Source organism: Eretmochelys imbricata, chromosome 4, assembly GCF_965152235.1.
Source record: "Eretmochelys imbricata isolate rEreImb1 chromosome 4, rEreImb1.hap1, whole genome shotgun sequence".
Taxonomy (NCBI): Eukaryota; Metazoa; Chordata; order Testudines; family Cheloniidae; genus Eretmochelys; species Eretmochelys imbricata.
In genome coordinates this window covers 122,807,598-122,824,382 of record NC_135575.1, presented here as the reverse complement: position 1 = coordinate 122,824,382, position 16,785 = coordinate 122,807,598, and the positions used below count along the sequence as shown (strand labels likewise).

The window sequence follows — 16,785 nt, the reverse complement described above, 5'->3', positions numbered from 1 at the left end:
TTAATTCAGAAGACTATTTTTAATCACAATTTTAACACATATTTTTAAATTCTAAACTTTTATTAGCCAGAGTGAATTTAATGGAAACTAAAATGACATTTATAGTGCAAAATGTGGAGCAGAGTCAACAACTACTAGTAACTGTAGAAGTCTTTTAAATTGTAACATTAGACGGTATTACAGGACTTAAGACACACTTGGTGATATAGTGCCCCAGGGCCTGATTTTGCAGTCCTTGCTAACTCATTGGTGTCAATGAAAGTACTCGTGTGAATAAGGGTTGCAGAATCTGGGTCACTGTATATTTTTAAAGTCTGGAAGTTTTTAACGTTCCTAGGTAGGTTTGTTTACTGGGCTTGTAGAAAAAAAAATTTTAAAAAATGATCTGCAGCTATTTATGCTATTTACTGCCAATGCTTCTAAAAAGATTCAAGATTCTTCTAACTTTGTACAATACTATGGTTTTTGTTCCAACTCTCTTTCTGTCTACATTCTGATGCAGTTAGTGTCTGATTCAAACCCAGTGAAATCAGTGGAAAGGCTTCCATTGATTTAACTGGAGATAGATTAAACCCCAACTTTTCACTCTTACATTTTCAAAACCAAAATCTTTAAGGGGCCGTGGGGACTATACTTGTTTCTATATAGTTATCCTTTTACAAATACAATCTTCCTTACCTTCCTGTATTAAGAGACCTCTGTACATCAAATTTAGAGACTCTTCATTTATATCGACTTCAATTCCAGCTTCTTCTTGTTTATCCTCATTCTCTTCTTGGGAACAGAGCCAGAAAGACTGATCTAGCAACAAATTCTCCATGCAGTGATTTATAAAACCTAGTAAAAAATTAAGGTGGCCTCTTTAATTAAATTAACACAGAGACTTCTCCAAAAGGCAATAAATGGTGGTTACCAGTCAGACAATCCAAATTATTGCTTAAAATACAATGTCCAACTGCTGTTGGATTGCAGTATTGGCAAAATGCACATGCACAACTCTCATTGACATCGAGAGGAATCTATGACAGACTCAAGGATATACACATAAGAGACATGAATGGATCGATGCTGATTTATTCATTGGAGTATCTGGCCCAGTAGGAGTAGCAGTGAATTTTAAGATTTTCATTTATTTCTACTGCCAACAAATAGCAATTTGCAAATAGCAGCAAATATGTAAGGGATGCATTTAAGAAAAGCCCATGAAGCCCAAATATTGATGGTGGAAATGTCAGAGTTCTAATCAAGGAGTATTTTGCATAATCAGCTGCTCAGTGCCTCATGATACGTGCTGTTCACAAAGGTCTTGCCAGCCCATTAGCCAGCAGTGCCTACTCCTCTTGTCTTTCTTCATCTTACTAGACTTTTACTACCACTGCAACAAGTCCTGTCATCAGTTCCCTACTTCTTCCTAACATTTTTCATCCCTAACTGCACGGAATTCAAGACTCAAGAGCAAAAACATTGGCATCAGGATCATGAATAAACTGAGCAAAATTATATGTCTACAAATGGAGTTCTCTAGATGAAAACATCATGGGATTTTCCATCTCTGACATACTTCCCTGCAGGATTCTCTCACCACTTACTTAGTCCCAAACTGTCAAAATTGTCCTCCAATATTGGATGCTCAACTTCAGACACCTAAGAGGTGCTGAGCTCCCAAAACTCCAGTTAAAGTCAATGGAAGCAACCTGTGTTCAACAACTCTCAGAATCAGGCCTAAGGCCCATATTTTCAAGGGTCAAAATTTGAGATAGCTAGAGCCTGATTCCAGAGGTGCCGAACACCTTTCAGCCAGATTTGGCGGTGGTCAACATCTCTTAAAAGTTTGGTTCTAAATTACTGAAGTTGAGCACCCAAAAATGTAGGCAATGAAAAAACATGGACATGTTTGAAAAATTGCCCTTAATTTCCTATATAAAACTCTCCATTTCCTATATAAACTCTCCTAGCTAATCATTTCTGTATTCTGAATCTTGTATGCCTTACATCTTAAAACTCTCACTCAGTGCAATAGGACATAGAGATGATACCATTTTACAGAGTTTAGAACATGCAAGGCCTATATTAGAATATCTGCTTTGGAAGATAGCTGAATAATTATGCATGCATGTGAACTAGAATATCATCCCTAGAATCATACTATCTATGTGACAAGAATGAATTTTTTCTTTAAGATGCCACTGTTAATAGGATAATTAATTCTCCTTGGGAAAGACAGTATTAGGAAGATGGAGGCTTGGTCCAGTGTTTAGGGTTCTAGTTTGGGATACCTGGGTTTAATTCCTGGTTCTGCCACAGATCTCTTGGGTAAGTCATTTCATTTATCTCTTCCTCATCTGCAAAATGAGGATAATCGTACTTCCCTACCTCAAAGGGTGTTGTGAAGATATAAAAGACTGAGGTGCTCAGATGCGGGGGCAGATAGATAGTATTGCTTTAAAACAATCAAAATTATACATTAAGAACCAGTGCTTTTATCTTGCTAATCCCTTTCAACAATTGTTTCCAGCTAATCAAAAAGTTATGTCTACAATAAAAATACAACAACAATATTGAACAGTCCTGCAGATGAAATTGCTTTACCAAGGGAATAGTAGGTTAAAAACTTCCATATTTCTTCAAATGTTTTAAATGTCACCACTATTAGGTCTTGGTCACTGTGAATAGACAACAATCTGGCAGACAGCTCCTAACAAAGCAAACAAACACATTATTTCATTATACTCTTACAGGTAATAATAGATTCATTAAGTTATATTAGTAATTAAATTCAAGAAAAATGTTTCTATAAACACACACACAAAATCTGAAAATTAAAAAGCTGAGGTTCTTCATAGTGTCAGTTATTCATCCACATTGCACATACAGAATAGATGAAAAAATACACACTCCACTAACATCAATGGCAAAACTTCCATTGGCTTCACTGGGGCCAGGATTTCACCCAATACCTTTAGCTACCTGTTTGGGTCATAAACGTTCACCTAAATGTATACTGTGGACAGATTTCTCATCTCATTTATACTCTAAAGCTACATTGGCCACCATAAAATTCCATTACAGTAAAATTCAGAAGAAGAGTGTTTTCGTTTGCTGTTTTCTCGCGGAAAATTTAGCTAAGCTCCCTTTGCCGACAGAAATGAACAGTTACTACAATTTACACCAGTGTAACTGAAACCGGAATGTGTTCCTGTGTGTGTGCGAGTGAGTGAGAGAGAGAGAGAGAGAGAGTGTGTGTGTGTGTGAGACAGAACATTTAAAAGCTTAACTAATAATATTATATCTGTGCCTTTTAGGGGAGCTAATGTTACTGTGAAAGCCCACAATAAAAGGTGCACTATGAATAAGACAAGGCATGAACGAGGCTGGGGTCTCTTTCTCATAAGCTGTGTTGGAGCAGTATGTAAACCATGTCTGCAGTTATAAATGTAAGAGCTACACAGCCCGGCAGGAGACCCCCTCATAAGCTAATGGAGATACAGTATTCCAGCAATTTCTAGCCAGCAGTCTTATTATAGAGCATGATTACCTTTCAACTACGAGATGTTTTAAAACTGTGGGCTAGAGCCTCAGCAGAGGAAGTGACCTTTTATCACAGTGTATGCACAAGAATGAGAATTAAGGTTGAGTTTACTATGTTGCTTCTCAACTGTGGCACGCTCATCCTTAATGTTCTAAGGAGGCAGGATTTTAATGGAATATGTGTCAGAATATGGAGAGCACAGTAAATCGCCTACTCTTCAAATAACCTATGGCTTTGTCTGGTCACAAATTTGCAGTAAGTTTATCGGAAAAAAAAAAGTTTTTAAATGATATAATTAATTATGAAAGTGGTTTAGGTTGGACATTAGGAAAAATTGCCTGACTGTCAGGGTGCTTAAGTACTTAAATTACCTAGGGAGGTTGTGGAATCTCCATCACTGGAGATTTTTATGAACAGGTTAGACAAACACCTGTCAGGAATGGTCTAGTTATTACTTAGTCCTGCCTTGAGTGCAGGGGACTGGACTAGATGACCTATTGAGGACCCTTCCAGTCCTACATGTCTGTGATTCAAAGATTATTAATTCTGTAAAGAAACTGCCACACAAAGGTATGTTTAACACAACCTATGCCAGATAACATTTCACCCACTGTTCCTTAATAAAAGAGTACTGACCTCCTTTGAAAAGCACTTTGAAGTCTTCCAATGAAAAGTGCTATATGAGAACTAAAAGAAAAGGAGTACTTGTGGCACCTTAGAGACTAACAAATTTATCTGAGCAGAAGCTTTCGTGAGCTACAGCTCACCTCATAGGATGCATTAAGTGGAAAATACAGTGGGGAAATTTATATACATAGAGAACATGAAACAATGGGTGTTACCATACACACTGTAATGACAGTGATCACTTAAGGTGAGCTATTACCAGCAGGAGAGTGGCGGGGGGGAATTGCAACTTTTAGGTCTGTAATCGAGTGACCAAAGAGATTACAGACCTAAAAGTTGCAGTTCTTCAACAACAACAAAAACTTCAAAAACAGACTCCAACGAGAGACTGCTGAATTGGAATTAATTTGCAAACTGGATACAATTAATTTAGGTTTGAATAAAGACTGGGAGCGGATGGGTCATTACACAAAGTAAAACTATTTCCCCTTGTCTATTCCCACCCCCCTCCCACACCCCACTGTTCCTCAGACATTCTTGTCAACTGCTGGAAATGGCCCACCTTGATTATCACTAGATTCCCCCCCACACTCTCCTGCTGGTAATAGCTCACCTTAAGTGATCGCTCTCATTACAGTGTGTATGGTAACACCCATTGTTTCATGTTCTCTATGTATGTAAATCTCCCCACTGTATTTTCCACTGCATGCATCCCATGAAGTGAGCTGTAGCTCACGGAAGCTTATGCTCAAATAAATTTGTTAGTCTCTAAGGTGCCACAATTCCTCCTTTTCTTTTTGCGAATACAGACTAACACGGCTGCTACTCTGAAATATGAGAACTAGGTATTATTAGTAGTATTTTACTCATTTCAATATCTTGGGAAATATTCCATCAATTTACACACAATTTATGTTATTTTTCATTTACATAACATAAATGGATTACAAAAAAATGCTGCTGTCTCTTTAAAAAACTGAAGCGTCATATTCCCAGATGGTCCCCTTCATCTGCTCATAGATCTATGTATTCCAGTCTCTACACCTGATTAAATATTAATACAAGAACAGAATTACAGTCTTCTGAGACCAAAATCTATTAATAAATTGCCTCCAAAGGCTGAAATATCACAACCTCTAGGCATCCTGCATTACTCAATATCAAAACAAATTCACCATTTTATAAGTAAATTTGGCATTATAAATCTTGCTTTTCTGACCGTCCTTTTCCTAAATCTGTTCTTAAACACTAGCAGTGCCTTAAAATCCAGTCATTTGTGCACAGTCGTTTCCCCGCCCCCAAGAACCATTCATCAAAACAGACTAGCAAGAAAACAGGTTATAAAGTCGGTAGAAATAACAATAGCAGACGGGTAATAAGAGATCTTGCACAGGAAAGAGACAACAACATGTAGAAATGGATACTATTAACTCAATGCTAAGTAATGAAGATTTCAGTGTTTGACTTGTTAGTGAGAGAGACGGGGAATCCATATTAAAATGGATAATGCAAACATGAACCATGCAGAAGACAACCACAGAAGATCAAATAGTTATCATTCCACCAACATGAAATGATGATGATTCAAATCATTTTTGAAACTGATGCTATTGAGTAAAAATGTTTGGACCCAAATCTATAGCATCCCAATACTTGGGGGCAATCCTATCCAGGTTTGGTGAGGAGCAGTGGTGAGCTGGAGCCGGTTCGCACCGGTTCGTTGGAACCAGTTGTTAAATTTAGAAGCCCTTTTAGAACCGGTTGTTCCACGAGGGACAATCGGTTCTAAAAGGGCTTCTAAATTTAACAACCGGCCAAATGTGGCGTCTTAGGGGCCGACTCCATAGGTGCTCCAGGGCTGGAGCACCCAAGGGGAAAATTTGGTGCACCCACCGGCAGCTCCCTGCCCCGCCTCCAGCCCCAGCTCACCTCTGCTCCGCCTCCACCTCCTCCCCTGAATGCACCTCCCCGCTCTGCTTCTCCACCCCCCACCCCAGGCTTCCCACAAATCAGCTGTTCGCACAGGAAGCCGAGGAGGGCTAAGAAGCAGGCAGCGGCTTTGCGCTCGGGCCCAGGGAGGCGGAGCGGAGGTGAGCTGGGCCGGGGGGCGCGAGGAGAGCCTCCTGCGCCACAGCCAGTAACACGGGGGGCGGGGGTGTGCCGGGGAACCGCTCCCCGCCCCAGTTCACCTCCGCCTCCCTGGGCCTGAGCGCAAAGCCACCGCCTGCTTCTCAGCCATCCCAGGCTTCCCACCGAACAGCTGATTTGCAGGAAGCCGGGGGGGGCAGAGAAGCAGAGCTGGGCGGCGCATTCAGGGGCGAGGCGGAGCGGCAGTGAGCTGGGGCTGGGGAGCTGCTGGTGGTGCTCTGCACCCACCAAATTTTCCCCATGGGTGCTCCAGCCCCGGAGCACCCACAGAGTCGGTGCCTAAGGCGCCACTTTGGATGTGATCAGTGGGGGAAGCAGCCGCTCCGCCTGCTCCCCCCCTAGCTATGCTCCCCCGCCCCTAGGAGGCAGGGGGACCTGCCAGATGCTTCCTGGGAGCCGCACCAGGTAAGCACCGCCGGGACTCCCCACCTTGCCCCCCAGCAGGCCCCTCTGGCTCTTAGGGGAGGGGTGGGCACCCACTATGGTGGCCCATGAGACCGTCCTGCCCGGTTCTGGGGGCAGTCAGGGGACAGGGGTGGGGGGTGGATGGGGCAAGGGTCCCATGAAGGAATGCAGGGGGTTGGATGGGGCAGAAGTCCTGGGGGGCGGGAGTGGGCAACAACCCCCTTGGGGGGTGAGGAGGGACCGGCTGTTAAGATTTTGGCAGCTTATCACTGGTGAGGAGCTCATCCGTAATGCAAACCCGTATTACAGGAGAATAAAAAAAAAAAAAAAAATGAACCCATGCCACTGATATGTAATTTAAAACTACAAATAGTCAGCCCTGATAAATCCCATATTTATGCCTCTCTTCTTTACTTTACTTCTTTACTTACTTCTTCCAAACTGCTTGGAAAAATGTGATTTTTTTTCCTTCCACTTTTTTACAAAAACACAAACAGCTAAAACTAGCTAGTTACGCTTTACATGCAATGCATTCAGCAGTTTTATTTAAAATGCCTTCTGCTTTGTTCTCCAGTATTTCTAGTTCCATTGCTATGGTAATAATTTTATTGTTTGTTTTTTTTCTAAATCTAGAACATAATGTCTTATTCCTTTCTTTACAGACATCTGCTATACACTTTATGTAACGTATAGTAACAATCACACTAAAATAATTGATCCTATTCTTGTCCATTTCAATGTCCCAAATACTGTGGCTTATTTCACTTCCTCCAGTTGGGTTCATTTGTTCTATCAGTTGGTATTTGAGCTAAGACAGGAAGGAGTGCATAACAAGACTAGTCTTGATTTTCACTGAGAGTCAGAAGATACAAAGGTGTCCACATGATTGTGTGTATCAATTCTGTGATCATTTATAGTTTGTCCCTTTTCATGTTTCTTCTTTTTCTGTAGACAGATTCTGCTTTCATTAAGTCAAGAAACTAATACTTCATGCCTATAGAGTTGTTTTCTGCATCCAGGTCAGAGACAAAGATACAAAGGATCTTACTTCCAAACATTCTTAATTGAATATTTTCAGTACACACAGTTTTGTGATATGGATAGCATTTCAGGTCCCTTTTACATTTGTATAAATTGTACAGTACCTGCAATTTGGGACTTACACACGTTATCCTATTAAATGAGTTGGTCTGGCACCTCTCACAATAGTTAGAATTTTTTTTTCTCTCTCTCTCTTTCTGTTTTTCTCCCACTTTTGTTGGACAGTTTCACTGGTAGGATGTGTTCTAGGCACATCCTTTTATACCTCCATTATGTGCATTAAAAGTGTGTATGAGGAAACTCAAGAGCTGTACCAATTTTCCATTTCTATATCTTGAATTCCATTTGCTTTTCATTGGGATGTTAAACTCCATACTTGGTTTAACTGGTATTTTCTATTATTGTGGCGCTGTCTCCAGTGCATTACTCTAATCCGGTCCATTAATGAAGTGAAGTAGCCAGACTTTTAGAAGTGCTTATTGTGCAACACAGCCCATTTTTCTTAAATGGAGTTACTGAGTCCTGACTTCTTTTTAATACCTGGCCACTCTGAGTGCCTAAACAGGAGCTGAGCCCTTTTGAAAGTTTGGCCATTATTGTCGATATTAATATTCATCCATTTTACTATATTTTGGATTTGTATGTATCTGAATATTTGGTAAACCTGCATGTTTTCTCTCTCATTTTACTTCATCAAACAGATGTTGTAATAGTGTGATCTGTCTGATCCTTTGAGCACTGGAAGTAAATTTCTGATATAAATAAGACCAAGTTATCCCAGAGTGCCACTGTCTCCATTATTATACCTTCTGTTCCTAAATACGTAACAGCTTCATGCCATATAACGAATGGGCAAAATTCATCTGGGTTCCTAGTGTCGGCGCAAAGCCCTACACATCACTTAAGCCCTGTACAGGTATCAGGCCAGGTTGCCTATGCAAACCATATGTGTAATAGGAATAGTTTCCTCATTGGTCCTGCATAAGCCAATATAGAGGGTCCTCTTATGAGAGCCTGTGGGCCCTTGAAGGGGGGGAGGAGACACATGTTGCTCCCACCTTCACATTTCCAAACTCAGGAGCACTCATTTTTGCTCCCCTGTGCCAGATGAGGTGAAGGAAAATCAGTCCTTTAATTTACATTAAATGGAGCAGATTGAAGCCAATGTCATCTCCTGTAAGCAAGTAAGGTCCAGAGACATGTAGAGATCCCATTTTGATCTGAGCAATTTTGGTCACCCCCAAGTCAAAAATGACCGTGTCTGTGGACTGCATTTGACCACCTTCAATTTATACACACACATATACAAATGGGAGAACAGACCCTTGCACGTTTCAGAGGTTAGTTCGATGATGCTGAAATGTTTTGGTAGACTCTGTTATTGATAACACCCCAAACTGTTCTGTAAATATACCAGAGCTGACTTACACTAAAAACTGCCATGACCTCCCTGCTGTCATTCTCCAGAAGACGGAGTCGTCCTCTCAGTTCTCCCTGCAGTCGGGGGTCAGGAAGTCCACTCTTTCGTTTTACCATGATTAGCTTCAGGGAGATATCTGAGAAGAATATTGGTTTATAGTCACACAAGTTCTTTGGAATGGGAGAGCCAGTTCTGCCGCATTTCATTTATCAAGAAAAGGCTACTCTGCTGATCAAGAGAAATATAGAATAGAATACCACCACTAGCATGACATCCATGGGCATTTGCTAATTCTGAATCTACAAAAATACAAGGTTGTAAAAAAATAGCGAAACTCACCGGAATACAATGAATAATATTGTGCACTTTAACCTATTCCCATTGCTCGGAGCAGCAATTTTAATAGGAATGACAATGAACTTTCACTTGAATGGGCCCCAAAGCACTTTACAAACAAATATGCTATAGAAACAATACACGGGGATCACTTCACCTACCACTCACATGCTGACATCTGTGGTGAGATGTGGCTGCTATTTAATAGCAGCTGACAACATCACAAAAAAGTTTGAAAGAAATGAAAAATAACTTTTTCCAGCAGAAGCTGTGGGTGGGAGAAGGAAATTAGGGTAAATAGAATGTAGGTAGTTACACTGCCTGAGTTAGAATTGAGCCAGGATACAAATTATTACTAGAACTGGTCATGTTTCCTCCGACCCCCCACTCCACCCCCATGGAAGACTTTGACTTTTTGTTGAAAAATCCACAACCAAAAATTTTTGGCTGAAACACAGACATTTTCAGTTTTCAGATGAAAAGTTTTCAACAAAATCTCAAAATTATCCATATAAAGCAAAAAAAACCCAAAAAACCCAGTCCTACTTATTATTCCCACTCATAGAATCTTTGAGGCCAAAATGAGCAAGACCTTGATTTTACATGTCTTTAGAAGTAGGGCACCAATAAAACACAATGCCCTCTAACAACAGGCTGAGGAACTGTTTCATTCCTAGTGCAGAGGGAAGAGAGCAACCTATTGAAAAATGTGTTCTCGCTAAGCCTTACCTAAGTGATTGTAATACCTTCCCCAAAACTGTATCTTCACACATTGTCCTAAACTGTTATGCACTGTTAGGAGTCACTTCTCCGAGGACCATTAACATTCTGACAGGCTCAGTTAATATTAAAGCCAATGTAACAACTTGTAAAATCTCTTTAAGGCTGGGTTGAAGGGTGTTATGGAAGGGCAAAGCATTATTAAGGAAATTGTTATTTAGCTGCGCATCAGTAAACTTAGAGTCAGTCATGAACATGATAAACTGTAAATGCTCTGAATACTATTGCTGAGATAAGTATTAATTTGTACCACTGACTCATTCACTTCCTTTGCAGCTATTAAACAGTACTTCAACCACAATAAATCCTAAAAACCATTATCAAATTTTCAACCAAATACACATACACGACCCTAATAAATAAGCAATTTCTGTACTTAAATACTAGATTTTTTATGTTTTTTCTTCAAATTATTCCAAGAAATTAACCAATAATCCTGATAAATCACCCCCTTAATCAGCTAAAGAGTTAATATTGACTGATGTGAAACACTTCTCTCTGTAGAGGTTGAGCATGCTGCCCCCTTGGCCAATTTAGAACACACTTCAGGACTCATTAATATCAATTGGAGTCTACCTATTTATGTTACTAGGCTTTGAGTCAGATCTTTAAGAAGTAAGAGCTCAATTCTGCAAGGCGCTGAGCACTCCAGTCTGATTCAGTGAAAAACTTAAGCAATTGTTATTCATTAAGGTTATTCCCTTAAAATTAATTACTTATGTATTTTGCTGGATCAAGCTAGAGTGCTCAGCATATGTGAATCTCTCCATTAACTTCAATGGGCTTTGGATCAGACTCTAATCAATTGGGACCAATTGGAATTCACGGAGTTGCATTTGCTTACAGTATGTTCAAGTTGGTTCAAGTTCTGGACCAAATGTCTAACTCACCAGAGCACAGCACTGCCTTTAGGACACCAAACCATCTTGAGGTATCGTGCAAGTCATTTACCTATGCATATATGTAGTTACTCTATTTGCTTGAAAACAAGGAAAAATCAGCATGAACTACAGTGGTTGCCTCTGAAAGTTTTATCCAATGGACTATTTATTTTCCCCACAGGTGAGGGGGGGGAAATCTAAACAAACAGAACAGAAATATGACATTTTCAAGTCATTGAGCAGAACATGAGCTGCTCAACAACCATAAGTACTAGGGCTCAACTCCCATAAATACTAGGACTGCAACCCTGCTGCACCTCCGTACCCGGAAAGTATTCCTACATCTTTGCTAACGGATACAGCACGGCCAAACCTAAGGGTTCACAAAACATAGAGAGGGCCCTAAAGATCACGAGATTGACTTGAAAATCATGATATACCATAAATATTAAGTTCTTCTTATGGTGCCTTCTGGCTTGAGACCATTGAAGGTACAATCTGTAAACATTTTCAGGCTTTTATCCATGAAGACTTTGAATTTTGTTTTTTTAAATAAAAGCTGAGATTCTCAACATATCACATGCCTCCAGGAGCTAAGGTTTTAAAAAAAAACATTAAACATTGTGAGACTTGTGATAAAATTGCAAGAGTTGGCAACCCTGGAAATATCACTTATCTAGTAGCTCAGCTGAAGAACAAAGGTTAGTGGAAAAAAGCAAATACTCAAATGATGTGTAACAGAGAAAAAGGTCCTTCCTACCTGTTGGAAAACTTTCTGCTGGACTGGGTGGTATCCTTGAACTGGCCTTCAAGCAGTTATTCTGAGAAAAGTCTATAACAAATAAAATGTCTAGTAAGAGGCATTTTCATAATCAGACTGAGTAAAAACAGCATAAACATATTTTTAAAGTTCTGATCCTTTGCAGTGAACAGTAAAGGAAAAAGGTTGTTTATGCACAAAGAAAGTCCCAAAGACTTCTTAAGGGAATTTAAGGGTTTTTTAAGTCACCTCACTCCAGAAGGAGAGATGGCAGCTCAGTAAACTGAGTGGCCATGCTGTAAGGCACTGGAAAAATCTCCTCACGCTGCCTCTTTCACTTCTGGGTCTGCTCTGGAAGAAGAGATGGAGGCTCAGTAACCCTCTGCCATCTCTCTTTTCAGAGCGAGGAGCCAGTTTTAGTGGTTCCCCATGAGGGATGGGGAACCCCTCCCTCCAGAGTCCAAACCCAGCTCAACTGCCATCTTTCCTTCCACTCACATCAGGCACCTTCCACCCGAGCTGAGCCCACCACGCTGGGATCTGCATCTCCAGGGGCAGGAAACTCTAAATGGCAAGGGTTGTACCACAGAGCCCAACCCAGAAGAGCAACCTGCAACTGAGCTCTCCAGGGCCGGTGGACAGGAATTGCCCAGCGTGGTCTTCCCAGCAATGGAGCGGGGACTCTCCAGCTGCCCCACATGCCCCTGCCCAAGCCCCTTCCACTCCCCCTTCTCTGGCTGACCATGATTCTTTTAATCCTCTCCTTACCAGTCACAGAGCCACCTACTCTCCCCTGATCAACAATATCCCTCTGCCTTCAGTCGCAATATCGCCATGCCCTGAGCCCCAATATCTCCCCTTTCCTGCCTTCTGCTCTCAGCCCCAATATCATCCCTGTCCTGCCTCTAGCCCCCAATATCTCCCCTGCTCTCCCTCCGCTTAACCCCAGGCCCCTTGACATACTCAGTGCTACCCCAGTCACCCCCATTCCTGCCCCCCATGGATCTCAGCTCCTCAGGTCTGTCTTCTGTCCAGTGTCACCAATTAAGTGATTCTATCACTAGATCTAGCAAAAGTCACCAGAATGTCACCAGATGCCATTAAAAGTTTAGTTCGGTGACTTGTCACAGCGAAGCTTGAAAAAATCTGTAGCAGACCTAAAAAAAAAAAATAATAATCACCAGATCTAGTGACAAACTTGTTCAATTGGCAATACTGTGGAGGCTGCAGTGTGAAGAGACGGCGCCCCTGCCTCCCGGTATGCATGCCTCTGCGAGTTCCAGCCCTTCCTTCTCCCCCGCAGGACTTCAGCAGTGTAAACCGGCATATTCTGTGATTCTATTTCCACTCAAAAAGAAAAGGAGTCCTTGTGGCACCTTAGAGACTAACCAATTTATTTGAGCATGAGCTTTCGTGAGCTACAGCTCACTTCATCAGATGCATCTGATGAAGTGAGCTGTAGCTCACGAAAACTCATGCTCAAATAAATTGGCTAGTCTCTAAGGTGCCACAAGGACTCCTTTTCTTTTTGCGAATACAGACTAACACGGCTGTTACTCTGAAACCTATTTCCACTCAGTGTTTTCAACCCAGTCCCACGGCATTGCGTGAATACACCTCATGTTGAGGGGAGCCAGTAATGTTTGCCTCCTTGCAGAGTAGGCTGGGGTGCGGTCCCAGACCCATTGCAGAGGCAGCAGCAGTGTAGCACTCGCTCAGTGCCAACCACCGGTTTTAACTCACGCTCTGGAGCTAGACAAACTCACGTACCCGGCAGGTTGGGTGGAGGTGAGAAAAGGAGAACGTCTGCCTCACAAGCCTCCACAGCTCCCACTGCAGCAGGATTCTCGGGAACTAGGTAGCCATGGGAACCCCCTGCAGCAGTCCAGCACACCCCAGGGGCTCATTTATGAATTGTGACTCTGCACAAGGTAACACTGACCACATGAGTATTATCTAGCACAGATAATACTTTATCAACCTTTTTCTTTCTGAGGCCCCCCCAACACGCTATAAAAACCTCCACAGCCCACCTGTGCCCCAAACAACTGTTTTTCTGCATATCCGATAGATTAAAAGTCAGGGCCAGCATTAGGGGGTAACAAGCAGAGCACTGCCTATGGCCCCACGCTACATTGCTCGGGCTTTGGCTTCAGCCCTGTGCAGCTCAGGCTTCGGCTTTCTGCCCTGAGCACCAGATAATCTAATGCTGGCCCTGCCCTCTGGTTTATTTTGGCGAACCCCCTGAAACCTGCTTGTGGCCCCCCAGAGGGCCTTAGGCCTCTGGCTGAAAACCACTGATCTAGCACAAGGAAACCTCATTAGGATGAGAAGGGGACGATATAAGACACTTGTCACCATTGTAAGTATTACAGATTATATAAGTGATACCCATGAGTAGATCTTTTCTGGCCTCTCTCAGTCCATTGAGATGGTTTCCATGAGTTTCAGAGGGATGGGATAACAATATATTTACATTTATCTCCTTTCTTCCAGGCATACCAGCCGGTGTTTGTGTGGGGTCCTATGGCTGCATCCTTATGGGATTGTTTGACATTGAGCAAATACTCAGTAAGTTTGTCCCCTCAATATCTACTTCTTATCTAGTCAACTAATTCAAATGTACAGTTTTAAAAAAACCTCCAATCTAATCTCTATCAGTCTTTGAATAACAAAGACTCCATGTAAAAGGACTAAAAGGCTTCATCCTTCTCTCTATATTGCTGACCTGGATGGAAGAGGGAAGAGAAAATAGATGCAAAACATTTAACATACCTTTCAGTTTGAGTTAAATCTGGCAATATGGCAGCTGCGGAAGAGGCCTAACTGGATTTAATGAGTATTATTATCATAAGTATAATCATTTCGCATCCAGACTGTCAGCTCTGATTCTGTGCTTAGTCACAAGCCCAAAACAAGCCACTTTTTAGAACTACAATGACATGCTACTGCTTTGAGCATGAATAGAAGTCTAGAGTGCCGCTTAATTAGGAACTGGTTTTGATATGTGGACTTGTCACTATTGCTATTGATACAGCACCAGGGACTAACTTTTTCAAAAGTTTATTTATGACTCACTAATTGCTTCAATGGATAATAACCATTTTCACATATATCAGTTTCAGGGGGGATGTCAAGGTTCCTCCCCCACTCTGAACTCTAGGGTACAGATGTGGGGACCTGCATGAAAAACCTCCTAAGCTTATCTTTACCAGCTTAGGTCAAAAACTTCCCCAAGGTACAAAATATTCCCCCCGTTGTCCTTGGACTGGCCGCTACCACCACCAAACTAATACTGGTTACTGGGGAAGAGCTGTTTGGACGCGTCCTTCCCCCCAAAATACTTCCCAAAACCTTGCACCCCACTTCCTGGACAAGGTCTGGTAAAAAGCCTCACCAATTTGCCTAGGTGACTACAGACCCAGACCCTTGGATCTTAAGAACAATGAACAATCTTCCCAACACTTGCACCCCCCCTTTCCTGGGAAATGTTGGATAAAAAGCCTCACCAATTTGCATAGGTGACCACAGACCCAAACCCTTGGATCTGAGAACAATGAAAAAGCATTCAGTTTTCTTACAAGAAGACTTTTAATAAAAATAGAAGTAAATAGAAATAAAGAAATCCCCCCTGTAAAATCAGGATGGTAGATATCTTACAGGGTAATTAGATTCAAACATAGAGAACCCCTCTAGGCAAAACCTTAAGTTACAAAAACGATACACAGGCAGAAATAGTTATTCTATTCAGCACAATTCTTTACTCAGCCATTTAAAGAAATCATAATCTAACACATACCTAGCTAGATTACTTACTAAAAGTTCTAAGACTCCATTCCTGGTCTATCCCTGGCAAAGACCAGCATACAGACAGACACAGACCCTTTGTTTCTCTCCCTCCTCCCAGCTTTTGAAAGTATCTTGTCTCCTCATTGGTCATTTTGGTCAGGTGCCAGCGAGGTTACCTTTAGCTTCTTAACCCTTTACAGGTGAGAGGAGCTTTCCCCTGGCCAGGAGGGATTTCAAAGGGGTTTACCCTTCCCTTTATATTTATGACACGCCCCCCAAATCTCAGCTAGGGTGAAACACTGGCTGGGATTTCTTCCTGGAGCTCTAGGAAAAACAGAGTTAATAAGACACATGCATCTCTAAATATACTACCAAGTACATAAAGACGAACAATATTTTCCACATCTCAAGGACGATTTTAACCAGTTGATTCTGGGAAACTTTCACGGGAGAGTGCATCAGCCACTTTGTTAGAAGCTCCTGAGATGTGTTGGATGTCGAAATCAAAATCTTGGAGAGCTAAACTCCACCGAAGAAGTTTTTTGTTAGTTTCTTTGACGGTGTGAAGCCACTTCAGTGCAGCATGGTCGGTTTGCAGGTGGAAACGCCGTCCCCAAACATATGGGCGTAGCTTTTCCAGAGCGTAGACAATGGCATAACATTCTTTTTCAGTGACTGACCAGTTGCTTTCCCTCTCAGACAGTTTTTTGCTGAGAAACACTACAGGGTGGAATTCTTGATCAGGTCCTTTCTGCATTAAAACTGCTCCCACACCACGCTCGGATGCATCTGTGGTTACTAGGAACGGTTTGTCAAAGTCTGGGGCCCTTAGTACAGGGTCAGACATGAGTGTCGCTTTAAGCTTGTTAAAGGCCTTCTGACACTTTCCGGTCCACTGAACAGCATTTGGCTGTTTCTTTTTGGTTAGGTCTGTCAGTGGGGCAGCGATTTGGCTGTAGTGCGGTACAAATCGTCTGTAATAACCGGCCAAGCCTAAGAAGGATTGAACCTGTTTCTTTGACTTTGGGACAGGCCACTTTTGGATAGCATCCACTGTGGCCTGTAGGGG

At 41.9% G+C, this 16,785-nt stretch overlaps 1 protein-coding gene across 1 annotated transcript in view; it reads right to left on the bottom strand.

Annotated features, from left to right (window-relative positions):
- SH3TC1 (SH3 domain and tetratricopeptide repeats 1) overlaps positions 1-16,785 on the bottom strand; it is a 52,771-nt gene that overhangs the window by 29,209 nt on the left and 6,777 nt on the right. Inside the window, exons 2-5 of the mRNA XM_077814658.1 lie at positions 11,928-11,999; positions 9,179-9,306; positions 2,590-2,695; positions 679-837 (exon numbers count right to left, since the gene is read on the bottom strand). Of these exons, the coding sequence (XP_077670784.1) occupies positions 679-837; positions 2,590-2,695; positions 9,179-9,306; positions 11,928-11,999 (465 nt within the window). The remainder of the gene's footprint in view (positions 1-678; positions 838-2,589; positions 2,696-9,178; positions 9,307-11,927; positions 12,000-16,785) is intronic.